Source organism: Lucilia sericata, unplaced genomic scaffold (genome assembly GCF_015586225.1).
Source record: "Lucilia sericata isolate MDLA Ls3-8-SP2 unplaced genomic scaffold, ASM1558622v1 Contig000000F_arrow, whole genome shotgun sequence".
Taxonomy (NCBI): domain Eukaryota; kingdom Metazoa; phylum Arthropoda; class Insecta; order Diptera; family Calliphoridae; genus Lucilia; species Lucilia sericata.
The window spans coordinates 1,019,700-1,045,346 of record NW_023994042.1 but is presented as its reverse complement, the minus strand read 5'-3'; the positions used below and the strand labels follow the sequence as shown (position 1 = coordinate 1,045,346).

Genomic DNA, 25,647 nt, shown 5'->3' with positions numbered 1-25,647 from the left:
CAAGCTAGGCAATATTGGGAAATTCTCTTGAAAAAAAATCTAAAATATATAATAAATAAAGTCAAAAATACAATGATAAAAACTACTTATTGCTTTATTAAAAGACATTGATTGCTGTTTACAATACATTTCATTACATAACAATTAACTAATTGTAAAATAGAACACTTTATTTTCTTTTAGATTTTTTATTTTTTTTTATTTTCTATTTATTTATAACTATTGCGAAAACTTAAAAGTAAATAGTAGTAAAATATTGGCAAACATGGATTTTTTTTCCTTCAGTTTAGTTTAAAAGAAAAATATATATAACAATACTTGGCATTATTAAAAAATAAAATTAAAAAAATGTTTTAAAACTAGAATGATGCGTTAGTACTTTAATGCTATGTCTTGTGCATAAAACTTATTTACAAGTACTTTCAGTTTGTGTGGTTGTGTATAATGAATGAATCAAGTGGAAAAACACCATCACTATACGAGTCTCTGTCACTAGAACTAAGTTCTTAAATTGAAAAGAAAAGAAACACATACGATTAAGTACAAAAGGTAATCACATACTGTTACTGCTGACAGACAGATATCTTAATGAGTCTTGGGAATGCCCTCCCAAAAACTATCCAGTGCTGTGTTATTTACAACACCGAAAGACCATTGCATATGCGGGTTATCTTCATCACAAATATTAACATATAGCTTACGATCTCTGGGCGAAGCTTCCAAACATCTTTTGTTTTGACCTTTATTACGACCGTGTACTAACCATTTGTTTTCACGATCATATGACCAGAATTGATTACCACCTTGACCGTGACAGTCCCACAACCAAACAGGAGCATTCTTGTATGTCTGTTGAACATCCATGCAGTCAAGTTTACGGCGCAAACGTAAATCTCTATGCCAACTTAAAGCCCAATTTTGATTACGGCCCGGTCGTTTAGGATCTTCATGGCAGGGATATAAACCAATTTCGGAATGGCGAGGTTTACCAAGTGTATCTACACACAATGTAGGCGTTCCCAGATTCTTTAGGGCGCCGTAGGCATAATCTGGGGGTTCAATTGGAGGATAAACCTTAACTAAATCAAATGCCACATTTTCCATAAACCACTTGAATGATTTACACTGCAATTTTGTGCGTATGGCTTTCTGCTCTGTCAGATCACCAGCATCAATCTGTTCGTAGACGCCCTGGCCATGTTCATATAAATAGTTTTTATATTCGTCCATCCAAACTTCAGCAACACGTTTATAATTCTAAAGGGAAAGAAGGTTAATAAGTATTAAATGATGAATAGATTTGTTAAACTTACTCTGTGAACATAATCCCCTTTACGGGGACTGGGTGGACTATTGCGAGGTCCTCTGTAGATGTGAGCTACACGTGAGCAAGGAGCATCGTACATATCGCCGCCACACATCCAAATTTTGAAACTTAGTTCGTATTGTTCTCCACCCCAGATGTCTAAACCTTCATCGTAACCACCCAACTCGAAGAAAAACTCACGAGAAATGGCAAACAGACCCCCAGCCATAACTGGACTCTTAAAGGGTTTGGTACGGTCGATTAAGTCCTCCGGCAATAATGGCAAACGTTTATAGTAAAATTCCCAATCAAAAGCACCACGTGCACCTTCATCCTGAGCACGATACTCAAAATTACTATGATCAATAACATCGATGAAGGGACACACTGCAGTACGTTTATTGATGGCTATCGGTTCTAATAGAGGTGGCAGCCAATTGTAGTTGGCTTCTATATGTGAATCCAAAAATATTAAAACCTCTGCTGTAGCCTTACGTGCTCCTGCCATACGGGCACCGATCAAGCCGGTTCTCTTGGGCAAACGTATAATTTGTACCAACTTTGGGAAATTCTCAGCAATATATTGATCCAATTGCTTGAAGAGATATTCACGATCACTAAAATCATCGACTAGAATGATTTCCTTTAACAACTCGGGAGGCGAACGATTAACTAAACTGTGTACTGAGCGCATTAAAACACTAAAGTGTTCATTGAAATATGGAATGACTATGCTCACAGTTGGCAGTACCGAAAGATATTGTTTAGTGCGACAGCTATAAAAAAAACGAAAAGATGATATTATTTAAAGGTTGAATCAGAATTAAGAACGATTTTTGATAAAAATTATAAACTTCATAATTAATTCTGGTGAAGTGTTTGATTAAAGAATTTGTTCTTTAATGGAATTTTGTTCAAAATTCTTTTTATCGAAATAGGTTCTACGGAAGCTATTAAGAACATAAATACTTTGTGTGAAAAAGTTCTAGTTTCAAATTGTTAATATTAGATTTCTATTTGTTACAAATAGACAAAAACAATTAGAAGTTAGATACTTTTCGTATGAATATCGAATTAAATAGAACTTTTAAATTATAAATGAACAATCTTAATTTTTCTTTACCACAAAAAATTCTAGATGAAATTAAGAAAATGTTTTCTATGAAGTGATTAGATAACTTAATAGATTCAGAATATTTATATGTATCATATTTTTCTTTTAAATAGCGTAATTTCAAATAGAATACTCACCCTTTATTACGTATATCGGGCACTGAACGATTCACCGATATCATATCCGATAAATACGCATTGAAACCATTTTCTAAAGACATTTTGCGTTCTAAATCTCGAGTGGTTTCATCATTGTTTGTGGCACGTTTGCCCTGTTCACCGAAACCAATACGTTTTGCATCACGTTCCATGGCGGTATAGTCGTGCCAATCTTTTTTCGTTTGATTTGGTGGCATAATCTGTTGTATTTGTTGTTGCTGCCGTTGTGATTGATTATCATTAATATTTTCTTGTTGCTGACTGGGATCTTCTTCGTCAATGGCATTATTCACCTCTTCTTCCTCAATGAGATTTTCCTTGTCATTTCTATTAATTTCAGGCTGATCAACAGGTGGCACAATTGGCGGTGACTTTCTGACATGTTCCTTATGGTGCTGTTTTTTCAACGGTGGTTCGTCTAATAAAGGATCTTCAAGTTTTCTGCCCTGTCGCTGTTGTTGCTGCTGCTGTTCCTGTTCATATGGCACTGCATTCGGTCGTTGATTTGGCAAACGATTTGTATATGGACTGGCTGATAAATAACCCGTTAGGAGTATAAATAATGTTCCAACTATGATAAGTAGGCAACCAGTTTTAAAAAGCCACTTGATATTTGGTCGTCTCATGGTTATCGTATTTGTTGGCAATAATTTTGAGTAATTTCTTCTCTTTTTTTGGTCCGCTTCAACTTTATCGTTTCATGAAGATTTTTTATTGCAAATGAATTTTTGCAACTATAAACAAATTTAATAAATATTGCGTATGGAACTTGTAAGCTGCTAGTTTTATTTTTCTTACTTTACTTTTTCATTTACGTGTTTTACCCCACAAACTAAAATATTAAATAATTAAAAAAAGAAATAAAACTGTAGCTGAAAGTAAAAAAAAAAAAAAACCAACTTGTTAAGACAAATATTTCAACAAAATTTACTGATAACAGTTAGTTTGTATGTACAAAAAGTAGTACGAGTTCTTATTTACAATAGAGTTTACCATACATACTGTAAAAAATAAAACATTTGGGTGGTTCTCTTGTCAAAAAAGTCTTAAAATTTAGGTTACAGTTTCCTCAAATGCAAATTGAAACTAAAATTGTAATTATTACAAATAAACACATTTAAAGTGTGTGCGGTCTGGCTTAAGATTCATATTCGTTTTATCCAGATTATGCTGTGAGTAGTAACATTAATTGTGCATTGTACGCTTTGATATTTTCCCTGCATGACTTAATTGATAAAAAGTGCATTTTCAACGGTAAAATACAATGTTTATTATATAGTTGTGTATGTGTAGCTTAAAAATAGAAATGCTTTTATCCAATAAAATGCTGGCTTAATTAATAATTATCACATCTAACAGAAATGTTTAATTTGATAATAGTTTTGTGCCAGAATTTGGACATATTGAATTAAAAAAACTGAAAAATAAGAAAGTTTATTAGATTCCTTAATATGTTTAAAGACAAGGAAAATCGTAAAGGTTCTTGTTATTGAAACTTCAAGAAAATTTTCAATTCCACTTTAAAAACTAAAAGTGGTTTAATTTCGAAAGAATTTTTCATTTTCGTTTTCTGAAGAAGTAGAAATTCAGAAATAATTACATTTTCGAATGTAATGGTGTTCTGTGAAAGTCTTGATAATTATGGCAAATATTTTATTTTAACTATTATATAATTTTGTTTAACTTTTCCACTATTTTACCCACAACTGTATATTGAAAGCAAAATGATAAAAAATAACACTCGTACATTGTTGAATTTAAAAGTTTCTTGATAAAATATAAAAGACTGACTACAACTATTACAAGTATTTGGTTTTAACTTCAGTTTATGCAAAAGAAATTCATACACACACAATTTTTTTATCACAAAAATTGTTTTAAAGAAATCTTAACTGGCAAGCAATATGTTTTATTTTAAATAAGAGAATTTTAGTCAAGATAAAATTGTTCTTTGAACTTGCGGTTTTCTATCTATTCGTATTATTATATTCTTAATTTATACCACAAATGCTGGAAAAATTTAAGTATTTCTTAAATAACTAGTGCAAACCGAAGTATTTCAGATTCTTGAACATTAACTTAAGAATAACAAACGATAGAACATTATTGTTATTTCAAATATCTTCCAATGAATTTTGTAAGAACCAGTTCTAGTTTATTTTAGTTTAAAAGGGTTGTAACCCAAGGAATACATCCACTCGGAGATCCAAAGAGTCCATTGTGATTCCCTTTAATGAAGAATAAAGAACAAGAATGTTAGAGAGAAGACAGAGTAGAAAGATAGAGAGTAAAAGTGAGAAAAGCAAGAATTTCTCCCCATACAGGATTACAGAAAGAAAGAGGAAATTGAAGGGAAATCTCCATTGTCCGTCACCTGAATAACCAAGATATTCCCCTGATGAAGCCTAATATGTCGCCTGCTACATCTCCCAGTTCATCGTGGTATCTTCTACCTAGCCATTTCAGTCTGAGACTCTGTACTCTGGGACAGCTGCATAAGATTTGTCCTACTGTTTCCAGTTCCTCTTCGGCCTCACACAACCTACAAAAATCCTGCGTGTTATCGACCCAGTTACCCTTAAAGGCCCCAAATGCGCAGTGACCAGTTATTACCCCTACTAAAGTCCTTATACTCTTCCTGTCCATTCCTACTGGTTGCTTTTGGGTTTAATTTCTGCCATATTGCCCTAGAAACCCTGCAATCCAGCCTACTTTGACAGGATCGGTTGGTAGTTTTTGATTTTTCCGGAGATTTGTCTATAGTAATAACAGATAGGGGTTTTACAGAACTATCCCTACTATTAAGATCAAGCTCTGAACCCTGTCTGGCCAATTCATCTGCGATCTCGTTCCCCAGAATATCACAATGTCCCGGTACCCAACTCAATCTTACTGTATATAACCTGACTAATGACTCCAGGTCTCTTCTGCAGCTAATTACCAAGCTAGAATGTAACATGTGACATTGTAAAGCTTTAAGTGCTGCCTGACTGTCAACATATGTAAATCGTTACCTCTGACCCCCTAGTAATGTGTGTCTTAATGGTGTCCACGGCTTTCCAGATCGCAAAGATCTCCGCCTGGAAGACGAAGTATATAGGACGCTCTTATGTTGAACCAGTTCTATTTTCAGATACATTTTTAAGGCCAATTATTGCAACTTGCTAATAACCAGGGAAACCAAAATATGCAAATGCATGTTTTTTGTGGTGCGTCGTATGGACTCATGGATAAGATATTTACACGTTTCAGACCAATTTAAGAATTTTGGCATCGATTTGTTAGAGCATATTTTTGCATATTTTACCCATAAGAGCATAATTTTGCATGATTTGACTTTTGTATCATATTTAAGGCATATTTTCGAGTTTTTAGAGCATATTTTACTCTTTTAGTGCATATTTTTTCATTTTTGTACATTTTTAATTTTCTTTTCAAAACTTTATTTAAAAAAAATCAAATTTATTTTTTTTAATTTTTTAGCCTATTTTACAATTTTGAAAAAAAATATTTTCTTTGTAGAACTTAAAAACTGTAAAAAATACATTAGTCTCATGAAAACCAATGTTATATTTTTTATTCAATAAAGCATTAAATTTTAAATCGGACATAAACCCGATTACTTTGGATTTCATGACACCAATCCATTTTTATCGTTTAAAAAACTAGTATTGATAACACTGTAAGTATGTTAAAAAGACACAGAAAAACGCCGAGACACCTAAACTTAATTTTGGGTCGTAGAATCTATTGGCCTACTCCGTTTTGAAAATTTAGGTCAAAATCGGGAGATATTGTGTTTTAAAGTATGAACTCTTTATGAGGTGATTTTTTAATTTTTAAATTTTTGAAAATAGTTTTCACGCATAGACATACGAACTAATTATAAAAAGCTAAATATATGTATGTGCATAATTAATTCATAATTTTCTATGCGTGAAAGTTTTTTTAATTTAAATAATCAAAAAACACCTCAGAAACAGTGTAAAATTTAAAATCCAATATCTCCCGATTTTTACCTAACTTTTCAAAACGGAGTATGCCACTAGATTCTACGACCGAAAATTAAGTTCACGTGTTTCGGCGTTTTTCTGTGTGAAGCTATGAATACAATTGGAAGAAATGTGTCAAACTTTGTAGTTTGAAATATGTTTTTTTGGGGACCAAATGGCTTCATGTTATTTATTGGTTATCTGAACGTAAAACAGAGTTCTATTAAACTAGTTCTTCAAACTAACAGATGAATCAATTATAAAAAATCTAGTAGGATGAAATATGACATTAAATATTTATTATTTCATTACAATTTCAGTCTTTTTAAGCTTTTCAATGTTAAAATATAATTTAAAATAATTATTTTTGGAGCATATTTTTTAAATTTTAAGAGCATATTTTGAGATTTTTACGGCATATTTAAAGCGCTTAAAACACTTTTTTTAGAGCATGTTTTCGGTTTCCCTGCTAATAACTAAAGATAGTATTTTATAATGCCGATAATTTGTTTCTCGTTGTTATATGTATACGGTACAATTACACATCTCCTGATGCTTTATCGATATCATTTAACTAAATTATATCGATAAAACGGTTAAAGAACTAGTCCCAGAACAGTTCCACATAACGATTGCGATCTCTTCCACAGAACTAGTTCCAAAGGCAGCAATTTCGAATAAAAATCTTTTTTTAAGCCATCAGCTACGTTCAATTAATTTTGTAAACTCTTGTTTAATGTTCAACAATTTCAAAATTGTATTTCGCCACTTATAAAACTTGATTGAAAAAAAAAATGAAAAACCCGTCTACTACTGAAATCATTGCACGTTTAATTGATGAATTTTAACAATACCGGAATGAAGTGTGTTTTCCAAAATACGTACCACACAAATTACTTGTTTTTCTACTACCAAATAAAATCCTGTTTTCGTTTAAGATTGTAAAATGCATCATGTATTACTGTGCATATATTAGTGGTATAAACATTTTATTCAGCATTTTAATGAAGAATTAAGTTATAAAACCCCTGAAGGAAATCGGGGAACATGTCACCAGTTTTTTCTACTATTTTTCTGACTTTTGGGGTATCGTCGAAATTTTTATATTTGTTTTATGCTGTAATGGTTATTCATAATATTAGTGTTTCTAAATTGCAAAAGTATATAAAAACGTACCAAAAGTGTAGGCTAGAATTACTAAAATATAAAAGTGAATAAATAATTTGTATATGCGAAAGCAAGTATTTGTTACATCCTTAATATACATACATGCATATTCATCAAAAGACCAAAATATAATTATTAGCTCAAACATTTATAAAAACATTGATGTGGGATACCATCTTTGGAAATTGCATCACAACATCAAAGTGGTATAATTCTTAATGAATAATACAAACTGAGTATTTTTTATAATCGTCATCAAAAAAAACCAGTACAAAAGGGCTGACATTTTCCACAAGTACGCTAAGCTATGTACACGCTTGTCTTATTCACCATTAATAAGTTTTATTGTAACCAATATCTCTCTACCAAGTTTCATAATAATAAACTATAATATACATATAACGTCCCTTTATAAAATACTTTATTTCAATTATTGTAATATTTAATGCTCATGACGGTCCTAAGATGTAATGTAATTCGACAAAAATATGTTTTAGAAAAACCAAATTTTAAGAGAAACGGTCCATAATTGATCCTATCCCACTATTTACATATTTAGTTTTAAAATGTGGAGATGGACCAAAGACCCGATTTCACGAAAATCTTATCAAATATCGAAAAGAGGTTTAATAAGTATAATGACGATATGTGGTATATTTACATATTGTTCGTTGTTATTTTTTTCTAACACTGTATTTTCAATTTGTCTAATTACCAATGTACCCACGTATCCATGTTTATGTTACAATGCATAAACAACAACAAAAGTTGTCATTTATATTGTAGTTTTGCTTCAATGTTTTACACTGACCTTAAAAAAGTCAATAAACTCGAATGATGAAAAAATTTGCAGCCATGAAAGAAGTATTCATTTGATAAACAACAAAACGCCAAATGATCATCAATTTAATGGAACGAATCGAATATGTGTAGATATGCAGGTGATTAATCCACCTATAAAATTACAACAAAAAATACTGATTTCTCCAAAAAAAAAAAAATTGAAGAAAACTTCAAGTAAAATACCTATTTAACAGCCACCGTAAGCGACTATTTAAAGAAAAGAACAAAGAATAAGACAACTGAAGAAAATGAACTAAAAAGTAAAAAAGTAGGTTAAACCATAATCCAAAAACATTATTGTTGCTTGGGGGCAGCAATAACAAAAAGATAAATAAACCAACTCATCAAAAGTAAGAAATTTTAAGAAGCACTCAGTGAAACGTCAGCTTAAATATTAAATAAAGTTATTTATTTTGTTTATATTTGTTTTATATTGTTTCATTATTAAATATAAACACAACTGCTTAGATGAATTTATTAAAATAAATAACAAACATACCACCAGACAAAAGTTATATCTAAAAGGTGTGTGTGCTTGTAAATAAAAAAAATAATAAAACTAAAAGGAACACTTTTAGTCTGAATGGAAGAGTAGAATATTTGCAATGTATGCGTGTTAAAAATCTTAATCATTTACTAGAAACAGGTTTGGGAGGTAAATTAATTTACATACATAATTGTAATTGAAAATAGCAACTATTAAAAACAACCTTAACCAATTTTGTATCTTTATATTTTTTGAACACAAAACGTATACAGTTTTTATCTCAACAATTGTATTTATTTTGTTTTTTTAAGTGCACCACTTGATAACAAAACTACCAAAAACACCACCTTCTATTTAATTAGTACTAAAACAATATATTCTTCTGGGATTTTTTTCTTTTTTGCACTTGATGTGTTGTGTGTTTTCATGTTCTTACCTCGGAAAAATACACTTTTTAAAACACGTCAATTTGGCATTATATTACTTTTTATTACATCTACAATTTTTACTTTCGCTTTTGGAATGTTAAGAATTTTTCTTTTAAAACCTAAATTTGTCCAGAGTAACAAATTTTATAAATAGTTTAACGACTATCTACGAAAAAAAAAGATGAATTCAGTCTTGACCGGTTGATTGTTATTTTGACACTAAATTTAACAATAATGCAAACACTGTTGCTAACTTTTATTTTAACAAAATAATATAATTTGTAACAAAAAACGCTCGAAACACATTTGTTGTAATAGTAAATTTTATACAAAACTAATGAAACAAATTTATTATATTTAAAATCTGAGAAATTATCATTAAAATTTATTAAATGAATGAATTACCAATATAATAAAACACACGAAAAACGCTGTATATGAATTGGAAATACTCCATATTGACAGCACTCGTATGCAGAGTTGTAAAAAATCGTAGTAACGGGCGTTGCCATATATAATTTGAAAGAAAATCAATCAATTAACCCTCATATTACCTTTAATACTTAAATAAGAATGCTAGATGAGTTTTCTGATGAAAATCGTCTAAAGGGTTTGACCAAACATATTTATTAAAAAATTTCATGTTTTTTATGTTAATTCTCTCATATTTAAGCGATTTGTTTTAATATCGTAAAATAATCTAAAAAATTTCGACCTGCACTTTTTACATAGGTAATCATTGTGGTCACCAATTTATATCAGTTAGTAGATATCAAACCAACTTGCGTTAGTAACATTGAATTGAATTTTCTGAAAACCTTTGATATCTTAGGGATCCAAATCTTGAATAACTCTATCAGTGTGTGTTAGAATGAAAAAAGTATGTTTGTCAAGCCGCTTGTGTAGTCTACCTTAACAATAATTTCAATATCTATGAAAAATTTTTTGTCGTTTAATATTATATTAAAAAAAAACAAAAATTTTGCATAAAATCTATTAGAAAATCAATAAGAATGTTTAAAAAATCATTCATTGAATTGGTTGTTAACATTGTGAAAAGCACCTGATAATGTTGCTAGCATTGTGGATCCGGCTTAAGCCCAAAAATGTTGATATACAAAAAGTATTTTTAGCGTTCTTTAAAACCATAATAGAAAATCTCTATACCAGGTTGAAGAGCGTCTAAAAGAATGTGTGCTTATAAACAATAAAAATTATTAATTCTTATTAATTTTCTGTTACATAAGTATTTTCTAATTTACAATTGGTGATAAAATAATCTCTCAGCTAAATATTTTTCATATAGGAAACCAAAATCGACTTTCGAAATCAACCTTATTTGAAAGTCCAAAAGTCGACTTTTTCTAAGATTTTTTCCCTTAGCCATAAACATTAAGCTGGCAACACCTATCTGAACAGCACATGTTGACACATTTGGCAGAAGCAAAACAAATAAAAACAATCTGGAAAACACATGGGTATAGAAAAATTTTTATATTTTACGAAAAAATATAATTTAATGATCCAGTGATATTTGAATATTACTTTGATTCTTAAAATTACGTTCCTAGAGTAATGAAAACCTTGACTACAAAACAACAAGAACGTAGCGAAAAGAAGAAAAAGAAATTGGCAGCATTAGCCAATTTAGTGAAACTGAATGATAAGGATAGGCAGGAGGAAATAATGGCTGAGAGACGAGTAGAATCTGCTCAAGATAACGCAAAACCGAATGATGACAACAATGATGATGACGGATTTATTCAGGTAATTTAAATGCAATTTCTTTTGTGATGTAGTTACTTAAATACTCTTATGTTTTCAGGTGTCTCAAAAAAAGAAGCAGGGAAAGAAAAATCGTTTTCCCAGCAATTCCGAAGAACCCTTGAACAAAAAACAAAAAATTATGAATGAAGATCAACCAACGGAGAGTGATGTTACTTCTGGTCCAGAAGAAGAAGAATTAAAAAATTTGAATTTATCAGAGGATCAATATAAACAACTTAAGAAGGAACTGAGAGAACGTAAAAGACAGTTAGAAAACATACCAAGCCTCCGATTACGCGAATTTGGACAACGCGCTCTACTTTCTGTCAAAGATGATGATCGTACACCTATATTCCTCACAGATGTACAACATCTTGTTATGTCAGCACTTCTGGGGAAAAAGTCTCCTTGCGCTCCTGATAGATGGTGTTTCTTTGACAAACCGCAACAATTATCACATACGGTAGTTGTTTGCCTAGAAGGCCTATCTTTATATCACTATCTTTCAAATGAAAGTAAATTTGAAAAAATTAATAAAATATTTGACACCAGATTAGAAGTTGTTATGCCAAGTAGCAAAAAAGATGGGAAATCAATGGTAATGATTGAGGAATTAACACAGGTGCCACTGACAAATGCCCAAGCTCATGAACTAATCGAAAAACATGGCTCTCTAGAGGCAGCCGTAGAACTAAATAAGGACCCAACACTTTTGATTAATGGTATTTTTCCAGTAGAGGATACACCCGTTGATCCAGCGAGTAATGATTTACACCCCAATGATAAATTTCCACGCACTAAATTGTTGCTTTCTGCACTGCAAATGGTAGATGAAGGTTACCCAATGCCTCTAAGAGGTGAATTAAATAGACAATTTTCCACTTATGTGATGACCAAGGAAAAATACGCCCCTGTTACCAATCGTAGTCCTCTATTTGGTGTTGATTGTGAAATGTGTCGCACTGTTAAAGGCGTAAACGAACTGACACGTATTTCCATCGTTAATGAAAACTGTGAGACAGTATACGAAACTCTTGTAAGACCCACCAACAAAATTGTCGATTATTTGACCCAATATTCCGGTATTACTGAAGAGATTATGATGAAAGTAACTAAAGAACTGAGCGATGTCCATAAGGAAGTTAGAGCTCTTTTACCTCCAGATGCAATTCTGGTAGGGCAATCATTGAATTGTGATTTAAATGCCATGCGAATGATGCATCCATATGTTATTGACACCAGTGTATGCTTTAATATGAGCGGGGTTCGGAAGCGCAAATCAAAATTGCAGAAATTGGCAATGGCCTTTTTAAAGGAAACAATTCAGGGGCATGAAGGTGGCCACGATTCTGTTGAAGATTCAGTTTCAAGTTTGAAACTGGTAAAACTGAAACTAGCCAACAGTATGGAATTCGGAGATGAAATATTAACACAAAAGAAACGTTTACACGACATAATAAAAGCTGCCAGCGGCGACACTATAAAAAATAATTTATTTGCTCATGCCTCACAGCGCGATAAACGAACTGCAATTATTACAGCCAATCCACTGTCATCGACCGTGCAGGAACTATTGAAGAAAGCTGAACAAGCTTCACTGGACAATTCACAAAAATGCTTTTTACTTCATGAACTCTCATCGAATAAAGAGGCAGTTCGTAAGTGCAAAGAAATATTGCTGGAGAACGCTCTGACCCTTTGTAATCTGCACATAACTTCAGATGAACTTCGAGCATCGTCATTCGATAACACAATAGAAAGTGTTAACAAATGGATATCGAAAATTTGGAAGAACATGGCACATAATGGTTTACTTTTAGTTTTAATGGGCGGCGCCGCAGAGTGTTCATCCGGTGTTGCTAAAATTGCCATTAAAAGTAATGTAGCTGATGTTGCAGCTGAAGTGCCCTTAACTGTTTAACAAATGTAATTTAGCGTTTAATAGGCACTTGACTTTTCCATTTCCCCTGGTTGGAAAATGCACTACTTGTTACGACTTACATACACAAGCAAATCACCTTCAATATACAAACATACATATGCATCTGATTTCATAATGGATAATAAAAAATAAATATATATTTTTTGGGTAAAATTATATATAAAAATTAACGTGTTTTGAAAGTTTAAAAAAGGGTAATTATTAATTAGGAGTTCCAAATTTGGGGTTTAATAGTAAAATAAATTTTACGGGTCGATTGTGTATATCGGTCGCCACTTCACTTGCCTTGCCAGTTGCAAAAATGATGTGGTTTCTGGAGGCTTTTTAAGAAATACCTTGGAAACTATAAATAATGAATGTTTTATTCATCAATCATATTCGTCCAACGAGTTTTTGGTTGACTTGAACCACTTCTAGACTAAGATCTTTTTCTTATTTTGAAGCTGGCAGCTGAAGTTCGGTTGCCATCGACTCATTATATCAGCTGATACATAAAGATAAGCCAAAACTAATTATCAGGTCTCTAACATTTCGATCGGATTGGTTTTAATTCCGTATTATTATTCCGATCGATTTTGTTTTAGTTTCTCCAAATTCCGAATTATGTAGTTAGTTCACAAAAAAAATAAAATTTTTTGATTTTATTTAAAATTGATTCTGTTTAGCTTTACAAAAACAGCATCGTATTTAGTAAAGGTTCTTTTTATTGAAACTTTAAAAAACATTTCAATTCCACTTTAAAAACTGAAAGTGGTTTTATTACGAAAGAATTTTTCGTTTTCTTTTTCTGAAGAAACAAAAATACGGAAATAATTCGGAATGGAATTCTGTGACAGACCTGTATATTTCATATAATTTAATTTAAATATATAATTCACATAAATAAAACTGTTTCTTTACACTTTTTTGGGTTAAAAAAAATTAAGTTCATGTAACTAATTTACTCAGTACAAAAGTTTAGACCATTTCCTTTAAGAGTTTTGTGGATACTTAGTGGGATGCGAGTGGGATATCTATAAAAAAATATTTGAACTCAAAAAGCAGTGTTCTTTACATAAGCCCCTTGCATCCCATTATGTAACTATAAAGCTCGTAAAGAAAATGGTCTAATGGTCTGGAGTAAAAAATACAACAAAAACGTCCATTTTGAAAAAATAGGAGGAAATTAAGTGCCAAATATTGAGAAATATTTTATTCTTAAGTTAAAAATATTTTTTTGATAGATATCCCACTCGCATCCCATTATGGGACTATAAAGACCTTAAAGTATATAATAGGTGAAAAGTTACATATATTTGAATAAAATTCTGTATGACCAAATTGTCAAAATTTGATCGCCTCTAAGTCCGGCAGTTCTGGACCGTGTCTGGCCTACTACACTTAACACGAAATGACCCATATACTACATTTTCATAATAAGAGTTTAATTATTAATTAAGTAATATAATGTGTAAATATCAATTTTCAAACAGAAGTTATTAATTTTTGTACACATCATGTTATTTGACCAATATTAGTAATCGAAAAAATTTAATTTTGAAAGTGTAACTTTAAAGACAAATTTCTCCACGAGCAAACATTTTATCAGATTTTTTCCTGCATATGTATATTAAATTAAATTATCGCAAAATAATTTAAAAGATGTAATTTAAAAGTTATATTTGCAGAGATAATTTTAATAGAAAACCGCTGCTGTACCTATCTGCCGCATCTTCACCTTCAAAATTTGGAAGACTTTTAAGACGTTAAGAATTTAGATAATTTTCACTTTACTTAAAAAACCGGTTAATTCGTTATCGTTTTCGATTTGAATACTCTAATGAAAACGTTCTTTGAGTACTAATCAGCAGTTTAAAATATAGTGGTTTAAATTTTTTACAAATGTTTGTTTTTAATTGTATGTATTTTTTAATAGTATACAACTACTACAAGTGTACACATTCTTATGTACTTTGGGTAATGAATGTTTAGCACGCCACCTTCTCTTTAGAGGAAAAGAAAAGTATTGCAAAAATAATTCTAGTTTTCTTGTGGACATTTACGAGTTCGTTACGCATTTTGTTAAACTAAACTACCATTCAAAAGTTGTCAATTTCTCTATAAGTAACCGTTTTGTATAAAACTAAAAACCTGTTCTGTAAAAAAATACCTCAAAAATTACTCAACTTTGTAATCTTTATTAAAAGATTGGTAAAGTATTTTTCACTTTTCCATAAAAATAATGTTAAAATAAATATTAGTCATTGTGTCTACTTCGGAAAAATCCCCCAAAAGTGATTTTAGTGATTTTTCTATGGTAATAATGTGAAATTGGTATAACTAATGAGTTTAAAAATATTCAACAAAAAAAGTACAATTTCTATCTAACTCTAGTTTATAAAAGTTGTTTGAAATTAAATTATGACGTATGTATGTTTGTAGGTAGGTACATATTTGATTTTCAAAAGTTTGTGTTTTTAATTCTCAGTTGTGTATATTTTTTGTTAATATGTTGTGGTTGTTGGTCTTTTGTTTACACAATATTTATATTCTGAAAAAGCACACTGTGATTTTATTTTATTGTTTTTACTATTTCTTTTTGTATATTTCTCTTTTAAATCTATCTTTATGAGATAATCTCATAAAAACAACATATTTGAGCTCTTTTCTAGTTGTTCTCAATAATTTAGGGGAATTTGAAAATGTCAGTGGTTCGCAAATTCCCATTTTCAATATGCAATTCCTATCTTAAGTTCGAATTTAAATTAGAAATATTTGAACTATAACCCAAATGAAAAAATAATATGAACTGTATATCGTTCATTTAATATAAGACTTGCATAATCCAAAATTCGGGATTTTAGAATGCGTCATACTAAAGTATGATTCCCAAAATATTTAAAATGCAGCGATGACCGTTCGTGAGCTAGACTAATTATAAAAAGAGTATATCGAGGGACTATATTCAATAGTCGCTATCTGTCATTTTTATGAAAATGAGATTTTGATGGCAAAATATTCAGCAAACTATCGCGCATTAGTGATATAAATTTCAAAGAAAAAAAAATATTTTTTGGCAATTTTATAGCATTTTTTAAATTTCTCTATCTTAAAAAAAGAAAAATTCTGAATGCAAAACTCTCTATCTTATCCAAAAATTGCTTCAAACTCGATCCCTTTGGATAATTTTCTGTTGCAAAAAAAGTCTTCTTAATAATTTGGACATGCTGAACACAAATCCGTCAAAATATTTAAAATCGGTCTAATAGTTTTTGAGATATCGCTCATTATGATACTAATTAAATCAATTTTATTGTCGTGTTTAACTATATAACATTGATTTTGGACCAAAACATTATAATCTGTTGTTTTTTCAACAATTTGGTTTCTTTTCCTCCATTAAATTGTATAAAATATAATATTTATTGATTTTAATTCAAATAAAAATTTTATGTTTCCATGAAAAACTCTCTATCTGTTGGTTGAATGAACATTTTCGTAGAAAAATAAGCTCTATCTGATATAAATTTGTGAATAATTTTGTAAATAATGCAAAAATTAAAATTCTTTTTATATAATGGTTTAGAATATGGTCGTAAAAATATATTGTAAAAGAAAAAATTAAAAAATCTTCACGAACTAGCGAAATAAACAGTTTTTTTGCTCTCCTGAAAACTTGTATTATTTTAGATAGAGACTATTGAATATAGTCCCTCGATATACTTTTTAAATTATTTTTTCAAAGTTTTTTTAAAGCCGCTACCAATAGTGTATCAATCAGGGTTGGCAAAATTGGTACAATTGTACTCGTTTTGGTACAATTCGATCTTCAAAAGTACATTAGTACACCAATGACCCAATACACGAATATAATGTCTAATCTCTAGGACTAGTCTCTCGTCTAGTTTATAGACTACTCTATCTTCTAGTCCATAGAGTCAATAGTCCAATAGTCTAAGAACCAGTCTAATGAATAAATTGTCGTATTTATTGATTAGTATAATGATAATCTATAGTTTTCAACTAGACATTTAAAATGTTTCTAGGACTACTTATTCTATGATTTAGTCTTTGTACTATGTAGTATAAAAACTCTTTATACTAGTTTATTGTCTAGTCTCCCGTCAATGGACTAGTAGTACATTGATTGATAAATTTGGTTATTAATACATACAAATATTGATAATTTTACTGACTGAAGAAGTCGGCTTGAAATGCTTTTGCTTTATATTGATATAAATTTGCAAAAATATAGATTTGGTTCAATCGGATTCAAAAAAAGTACACTTTTAAATGTTGTTTTGTGCAATTTGAAAATTCCATTTGCCATTCCTGATATGAATCATAAATAACCGTCACATTCCAAATAAATAACTGTAACATTACAAAAAATTTTAATTTTTCTGAAAAATTAAAAAATTAAGAACAATTTTCAATTTTGTCCACAGTTTATTTTCAAATATTCCCCTATGCAATATACATACATACATATGTATGTAGGTGTATTCATAACATAAATATTCCGGAGTAGAATTCAGTGCATTTTTTTATTATACATATATTAATAGTGATTCCCACTACATTATTTATTTTATATAAAAACAAATATTGAGAACATCTGCCTAAGAGTAAAAAGAGCAAATACAAATATCGCATTAATAAATGATCTCTATGTGAATCCCATGAATTCGGACATTAGGTCTCAGCATTAAATACACAGCATCAACAATTCAGTTTGCAGAGACTGTTAATAGTGCCAATACGTTAAACGGTGCAGATAATAATAATTAAGATTTTTATTAAAATAAAAATAAACAACAAAAGTTTATAATAAATAAATACTTAATAAAATTTTTATAAAAAAACAAAGAAAAGAAAATATAACAAACGCAAACAAATAAAAATCGTGATAAAAAACCATTGGGGCATTTAAAACGAAAGTCTATACCTACATCCATTAAAAACTTTATGTGAAAGTCCATAAATATTTTATAAATATTTTAGAATTTAAACAATTCACGCGAATTCTACACACTCGAATAACAACATGACAGATCATCATCTACACACATCTTTACAAATGGAAAACAACAATTTAAGTCAAGAAATGGAGGATCTAACAGATAAAAATGATCATGTAAGTTGTTAGTTAATTCTTTCAATATTAAAAATATTCAGTTATTTATTCACAATAACTGCAATTATTTTAAAATTTATATTCAATAAAAATAACTAAGTAAATAGTTATAAATTATTTCTATTTATCAATGTATATCTTTTTAATACTGACAGCTTTAAATAAATGTTTTTTTTTATATTTTGGTATAAAAAAATCATTTTATTTTTTTAAATGGAGTCAAATTTTATAATAAATCAACATTTAATAAGAAAATAATCAAATGCCGGCGTACTTATTTATTTATGCATGAATTTATTTAATTAAAATAATGTTTTGATGAATTTTGACTAGATTGATAAGAATACAAATTTAATGTATAATAAGAATTTTTCGAAAATCTAATATACATACATATATATTAAAAATTTTTAAGAATCGATGAAACTGAATGAAAATGCTTCGCATTTTATTAATCTTTTAAAATTAGTAAAAGTTTTGATACATTTCGGTATAATTTACCAAAGCCTCCGGTAGGTAGACAGGAGGTGGTGGGTTCGATTCCCATCTGAGGCACTGGTTAAGGAGCGCAAAACAGGCCCGATAGAGGCCTAGGAGCATTTCTTCGGATTTGATGTATATACATTTAAACTATGTAACTACTACCATAGTAACTATCAAAACTATACTCTAAGTTGATAACTTACAGAGCCATCCTTTATAAATAATAGTCACAAGACTTTAAACATTTAAAAATCTTTATAATAATTCTATTAATACTTTTTCGTGGATTTTTTTATGGACTATTAGTCCATGTGCGCCATTAATCAAATTAAATTAAAGCAACGGTATTTAATAAGTGTAGAGATATAATGCAATTTAAGGTATATCTTGTTGATGTCAGAGATCTAAGGAAGAGCAGGGTCTTAACAAACATGTCGAGTATAGACGTAAATATTTTGTAATACCGCGTAAATTTAATCTCATTATAATTAAAACCTCCTAGTCAAATGCACATAAAAAATAGGGAAATGCGAACTTTTTAAAATTTTTGCAAAATTTAAATTTCTTTTTCTTAGTATTTTTAACAAAGACTTGATGAAAAAATGTTGTAATTTTTTGTAGTAAATTTTATTAATGGATTAAGTAGTTCTCGCAAAAGAAAAATAAAAAAAAACATTCTGCTTTCAGACAACTATAGCGCCATATGATTTGCGAAAATATTAGTGTCAAATAAAAGCTTTCTTTTTTCATTATGCCAAAATCCTGTGCTCATTAAAATATTTTACGGATATATAATTTTACGACCTAAACATGTAACCTCAAAAATAAATTCACATATATAGCAACATAATTCATTTCGAGTTTAAATTGGTTTAAGGTTTCCCGATTTAGTTAAATTTTCATTATCAATATCGTAGGGATTTTATTTATTTATTTATTTACAATTCCCAAATATGAATATACTAGTAGTATAAACGAAAACGAAATTTTGAATAAATATCTTAAAGTAAAGTAAATATCGTGGGTTGCTCGCATATTCGCTCGGAGGCTTTGTGATGATTGTGGTACCCTTATAATTACCATTCCCTTATGTTGAGAGTTCATACATAAGGGAAAATGGTCTCCCACCCTAATTTCCTTGACTATGTGATTTCTGTGGTGCCCACAGTGACACATCTCTGAGGCAAATTGTGGCATTCGAAACCGATCGAAACCTCAGTAAAATTTTAACAAATTTTATTAGAAATTTCAGGAAAGATATTCGAAAGCATACACACAGTTTTATATTAAAAATATTAACCGTCATTCGATAATTTGTAATTCGATAATCCGATTAATTTCGTAAGAATCATTGATTTCTGATTTTCAAATAATTAATCAAGCAATTAATGAATTTGTTTTAGTTGAAATTCCATTCCAATTGAAATTCCATTTTATGTATTAGTTTATAATATATAATATATTTTTTATTAATAATTTTTTATTAAAAATCAATTAAACTATTAAATTATTAGCATTATTAATTTATTTTAAAAGTTAAATTAAGTGTATAATTAGAAAATTATACAAAATGTTATTGATTATAGAAAGAAACAATTAGTATATATTTATGGGAAAACTGTCATATTTCAGTTATTCGATTAACCGAATATTTTGCAATTATCCCATTATTAAACGAAAATTATACAAAAACTTCACACAACAATTGTTGAGATGAACGAAAACTCAATTAATTAAACTTACGCAGACTAAAATTTGTTGTACATAATTTAAATATTAATATGTATATTAGTAGTTCAAAAACCTCTGAAAATTATTGACACTCACGCTTTTTACTGTCCCTATTTATGGAATTAATAATTTCGAAAATTTGCATTTCAAATACAGATACATTTAATCCATTTAGTTTTAAAGCAATAAAAACCGTTAGCAAGTTTTGAAAACATTGGATAAGCTTATTTTATAAAAATATCAAGTTTTTGCTATTTTCAATGGTATTTTAAATCAAATGCTTAGTTTCGATATGAAGTTCTTAAGTTATTTTTATTATGCCGCATTTGTACAGTTATAATTAAAAATAAGTACTTTTAAACAAAGCAATACGATAAAAGCAATTCTAAAAAAAATTCTCTGATAAAGTTGTTCAGCTGTTGCAGCGGCTGATTCTTTACATAATTTACACGTATTGTAAATAGGTTTCAAAAAGCGCATACAGTTCTATAAAAGGATCTGATGCATTGACGTATCGTAAAGGAAGTATTCGAAATATTTATTATTCTGATCATGTAAAAAAATTGGAATTAAATGTTCTTTTTTTGAGAGAATAGATTTGTCATCTTAAAATATGAAGATGTAATGATTAACTTTTATATAAAATTCGAACGAATATGAGAGTGCTTACAATACAACATTGTCTGATAAATATGTATGCATAAGGTCATTGTATAATTTAACGTATGACTAATACATATTATTAAATACCCAAACATACAGATAAACAAACATATTCCTGAAAATTTTTATTTGGAAATACAAGTTTTATTTATGTATGTTTGAAGGCGGCTTTGTAAAATTCGAAATACATTGGTTCATATTTAGGAAGGAATTATGAGCTTTTTTGAGTTATTATTTAAAAATTTATAAAAAGTACATTTACTTTGAAAAATTTATTTTTTTTTAGCTGGAAAACCCTAGCATTCATACATACATACATACATACATACATACATACATACATACATACATACATACATACATACATACATACATACATACATACATACATACATACATACATACATACATACATACATACATACATACATACATACATACATACATACATACATACATACATACATACATACATACATACATACATAAATACATACATACATACATATATTTGTATGTACTAAAAAATATTACATACAAATGTTTATTAATATTAATGTCGACTCTAAATTTGATATTTAAATAGCATTATTTTTCAGTTAATCTTATTTCTGAAACAAAATAAAATTTTTATACCCACCATCAAAAAAGATGAGGGGTATATTGATTTTGTCATTCCGTTTGTAACACATCGAAATATTGGTCATAGACCCACAAAAGTATATACGAGTATATTCTGGGTCCTTATTAAATTCTAAGACGATCAAGCCATGTCCGCCCGTCTGTCTGTCTGTCTGTCCGTTGAAAGCACGATAGAGTCCGAACGGAATGATCTAGATAAGGCTTGTTTGGTATTGAAAATGGGCAATATCGGTCCACGTTTTCGGATAGCATAACGGGCATATCTGGTTTAAAAGTACGAGTATAGCCATGAAATTTGACACAAATAAGTTTCATGATAGCCAAAATCTCCCTACCAAATTATATGAGGATCGGTCCATAATTGAACCTACCCCCCATATAAGGTCCCCTTCGGAAAATCACTATAACGCATTACTGGCTTAAAAATACGAATATAGCGATAAAATTCGACACATATAAGTTTCATGCGAGTCAAAATCTATCTAGCAAATTTTATATCTTAGGAACCGAAACCCCTGTACCAAATTTTATGTGAATCGGTCCATAATTGACCCTACCCCCCATATAAGGTTCCCTTCAAAAAATGACTTTAACGCTCATTACTGGCTTAAAAATACGATTAAAGCAATGAAATTTGACATAAGTAAGTCCCTGATGAGCCAAAACCTCTCTACCAAATTTTATGCGGATCGGTCAAAATTTGACCCTACATCCCCCCCCATATAAGGTCTCCTTCAGAAAGTGATTTTAACGGTAATTACTGTCTTAAAAGTACGAGTATAACGATGAAATTCGACACACATAAGTTCCATGCGAGTCAAAATCTCTCTATCAAATTTTATGTGGATCGCTCCATAATTGACCCTATCCCCCATATAAGGTCCCCTTCAAAAAACGACTTTAACGTTCATTACTGACTTAAAAATACGAGTATAGCAATGAAATTTGATATAAGTAAGTCTCTTACGAGCAAAATCCTCTCTAGCAAACTTTATGTAGATCGGTACATAATTGACCCTGCCCCCCTATAAGGTCCCCTCCAGATAATTACTTTAACGCTCATTACTGGCTTAAAAGTACGAATGTAGAGATGAAATTTGACATATATAAGTAAGTTTCTTACGAGCCAAAACCTAAGAAATTGTTATACAAACGTAAATCTTCCTACCGAATTTAATGCGGAAAGTGTCGGGAAAACATGTTTTATATAAACCAAAATCGGTCTAATCTAAACCAAAATACGGCATACGGTTTGATGGTGGGTATATTAGATTCGGCATAGCAGAATATAGCACTCTTACTTGCTTAAAAATGCTTTTGTTAAAAGTGTATGGTTAAAATTGTGCTTAGCCTTAAGAAAATTATATTTTGTTCAGAATTTACGTATTGGGATGACATTTCACAGAAATAAATATTTTATAAGGATCAGTCCATAATTAACTCTAGCAGTTCTGAGGGATATCCTAGGAGAAAGTCAATCATCACTTCATACATTACACAGAGACCTCTCTAAGTTGTCGTTCATGAAGTGTAAATTCGTGATGACGTATTAGAGCCAACCAAGGGGTTAGTTGTTAGTAGATGTTATTGTAATTTTCGGATGAATTGAGTCTTTTTCGAACTGCTGAATTATTACACAGAAGAATTTGATAGACCTTGGTACATACATTATTAACCCAAGATCTAAAACTAGAATAATCTTCAGAAATTTTAAAATAACAACGATTGTGTAATAATATTCGGTTTATAATAAATGAGTAAATCGTTGTATTGAATAATGGATTTCCCAGCAATTCGACAAAGAGTAAATGCATCCGAAAATTATTTCCTCTAACGTCTAACCACTTGCTTGACTCTAATTCGCCTTTCGTCACGAATGTACTCTTTCAAACGAGATTCGTTTCTTTCGTAAGCGAGTGCGGAGACGATGTTCACTGTATGCAAGTAATCTATAGAGTAGACACTTACAAAAATAAAGTGTTGACTCCTTTGGGTTATTACTATTTATCTGAGTAGTTGGGTAACCCAAAGTTGTACTTCGGTACTGTTCCCCCGAACTGCAGGGTTACTAAGGTGACGGTTTGAGTCAAGTCCGATCGTATGATGTTGGCAATGCATCTGCTCTGAAGTTAAAATTAACTTTTTCTAGATTTCTTTTTAGTTTAGTTATAGATATTATTTTTTATAAATCATATTAAATTCTTTACTTATATAACGAATAAAATAGTGATTATTTTTACATTCATTTAAAATTTTTATTTGCAGCAACACGATTTATATCCACCTTCAGAAATTGATGATATTGATGGTCGTATACCACGTATTCCAAGAGCAGGTAAGAGGCATTGCCTAAACATTTATATTGTTGTATGTAATGCTTGTACCCTATCCCACTGCTTTTTATTTATAATTTTCTTTATTTTGCTTGACATCCCAATTTACTTGAAAAATTCAGTTCCTGAAACTGATGACGACGATGAATATGATGATCGACCAAATTTTATAGGTCCACGTATGGGTGTCGATGATGGTCTACTGCCAAACGATGAACATGGTGTTGTAGCAAATCACCATCCTGTGAAGCCACCCACTAGACGTCCCAGTTTTGCTTTTCCCGGTTATGATGGTGCAGGTTTTGTAAATATTAATGGAGTCGAGACCCCTATTCCTGATATAAATGCTTACCAACACAAAAAGACTTTGGCACAAGGAATGATGGATCTGGCCTTATTATCTGCCAATGCCAATCAATTGCGTTATGTGCTGGAGTCCTATGACCGACATCCCTACTATTATGCCAGTTTAATTTTTATTTCTTTAAGCATCATTTTCCAAGTAAGTCATTCTTAAGACATTGTATATCTGTTAAAACATTACCCCATTTATTTTTTGTTATATTATATATTTGCAGATCATAGTTGGAGTTGGTTTAATACTCAATAGTAAATACAATGTTAAAAACGAAAAGGAGATTTGTCGTGCTAATAAAGTCAATAATTATACAGTTATTGGTATTTTTATTGTTACGGTAGTAAATGTTTTTATATCCGCCTTTGGTGTGGCCGATCCTCAATCAGAAAGGAATACATAAAATCTTTTAAAAACATTTTAAATTTAAATGTAAATAATTTAAGTAGTTTTTAAGTCAATCTCACAAAACCCTTTTAAAATCCCATCGAATGAAATTATTTTTTTATTAAATGTTAATTTATATATTATTATAAATAAATATTTATTAAAATGTGCTTAAGAAAACAATAATGAACGATTGATATCTTTATGAGGTCTATATTTTACACTATTTTTTAAGCTTCAATTCAAACAGTAACAAATTCCGTCGTAAATTTTTGGGATTTTATAAATAGTGCACAGTGAACAATAGGGAACAGTCTATATCGCTTGACAGATTTAAATGGAATATTTGATGAATGTTTTCATCTTCTCTGTCCCTAAATTTGGTTTATGTTATAGGGGGGTTTTAAACTCTGGGGTAATTCGAATACCGGCTTCGCCAAATTATGCCTTTTTTGATAAATTGACTCTTTGAAGTCCACGGACTTTATGTCATTTTGCTTATAGACATGTGACACTTTTGAAATTTCATAGCGTCCATGGACACTATGTCTTAATTTAGTGTGTCATAATGTCGATGGACATTATGACACGCCACCAATAAAGCGTGGGCCAAACCACACGTGGTTTTGTACAATTGCCAGCTTACCTAAAATCGTGTATACTTAATTATGGCCACATTTTATCAATAGCATTTGGAGCAATGTCATCTCCCAAGAAAATCTGGCCGATAACC

At 30.1% G+C, this 25,647-nt stretch overlaps 3 protein-coding genes across 8 annotated transcripts; 2 read left to right on the top strand and 1 right to left on the bottom strand.

Moving 5' to 3' along the window:
* Positions 1-68: 68 nt before the first annotated feature.
* Positions 69-9,744, bottom strand: LOC119603856 (N-acetylgalactosaminyltransferase 6). Of its 3 annotated transcripts, XM_037956287.1 has the most exons (5): positions 9,504-9,744; positions 3,377-3,450; positions 2,558-3,312; positions 1,314-2,082; positions 69-1,257 (listed from the first exon to the last, which is right to left on the bottom strand). In XM_037956287.1, exons 3-5 carry the CDS (start codon positions 3,202-3,204, stop codon positions 586-588), a joined length of 2,088 nt encoding a protein of 695 aa, XP_037812215.1. In that variant the 5' UTR covers positions 3,205-3,312; positions 3,377-3,450; positions 9,504-9,744; the 3' UTR covers positions 69-585. The 3 variants fall into 3 exon arrangements, with proteins under 3 accessions (XP_037812215.1, XP_037812055.1, XP_037812136.1); XM_037956127.1 differs by having other exon boundaries at positions 2,558-3,450; XM_037956208.1 differs by lacking the exon at positions 9,504-9,744 and adding an exon at positions 8,549-8,708 and having other exon boundaries at positions 2,558-3,450.
* A 1,158-nt stretch (positions 9,745-10,902) lies between these two features.
* LOC119605748 (RNA exonuclease 5) lies at positions 10,903-13,370 on the top strand. Its single transcript, XM_037959070.1, has 3 exons — positions 10,903-10,973; positions 11,067-11,262; positions 11,321-13,370. The coding sequence occupies exons 1-3, from the start codon at positions 10,918-10,920 to the stop codon at positions 13,181-13,183; spliced, it is 2,115 nt and encodes a 704-aa protein (XP_037814998.1). The 5' UTR covers positions 10,903-10,917; the 3' UTR covers positions 13,184-13,370.
* A 1,857-nt stretch (positions 13,371-15,227) lies between these two features.
* LOC119609581 lies at positions 15,228-25,104 on the top strand. 4 transcript variants are annotated; one of them, XM_037964679.1, is made up of 5 exons: positions 15,228-15,500; positions 17,883-18,320; positions 24,105-24,174; positions 24,346-24,674; positions 24,751-25,104. In XM_037964679.1, the coding sequence occupies exons 2-5, from the start codon at positions 18,231-18,233 to the stop codon at positions 24,928-24,930; spliced, it is 669 nt and encodes a 222-aa protein (XP_037820607.1). In that variant the 5' UTR covers positions 15,228-15,500; positions 17,883-18,230; the 3' UTR covers positions 24,931-25,104. The 4 variants fall into 4 exon arrangements, with proteins under 4 accessions (XP_037820607.1, XP_037820451.1, XP_037820530.1 ...); XM_037964523.1 differs by having other exon boundaries at positions 15,231-15,394; positions 24,295-24,674; positions 24,751-25,101; XM_037964602.1 differs by having other exon boundaries at positions 15,232-15,394; positions 18,188-18,320; positions 24,295-24,674; positions 24,751-25,101.
* Positions 25,105-25,647: the final 543 nt, after the last annotated feature.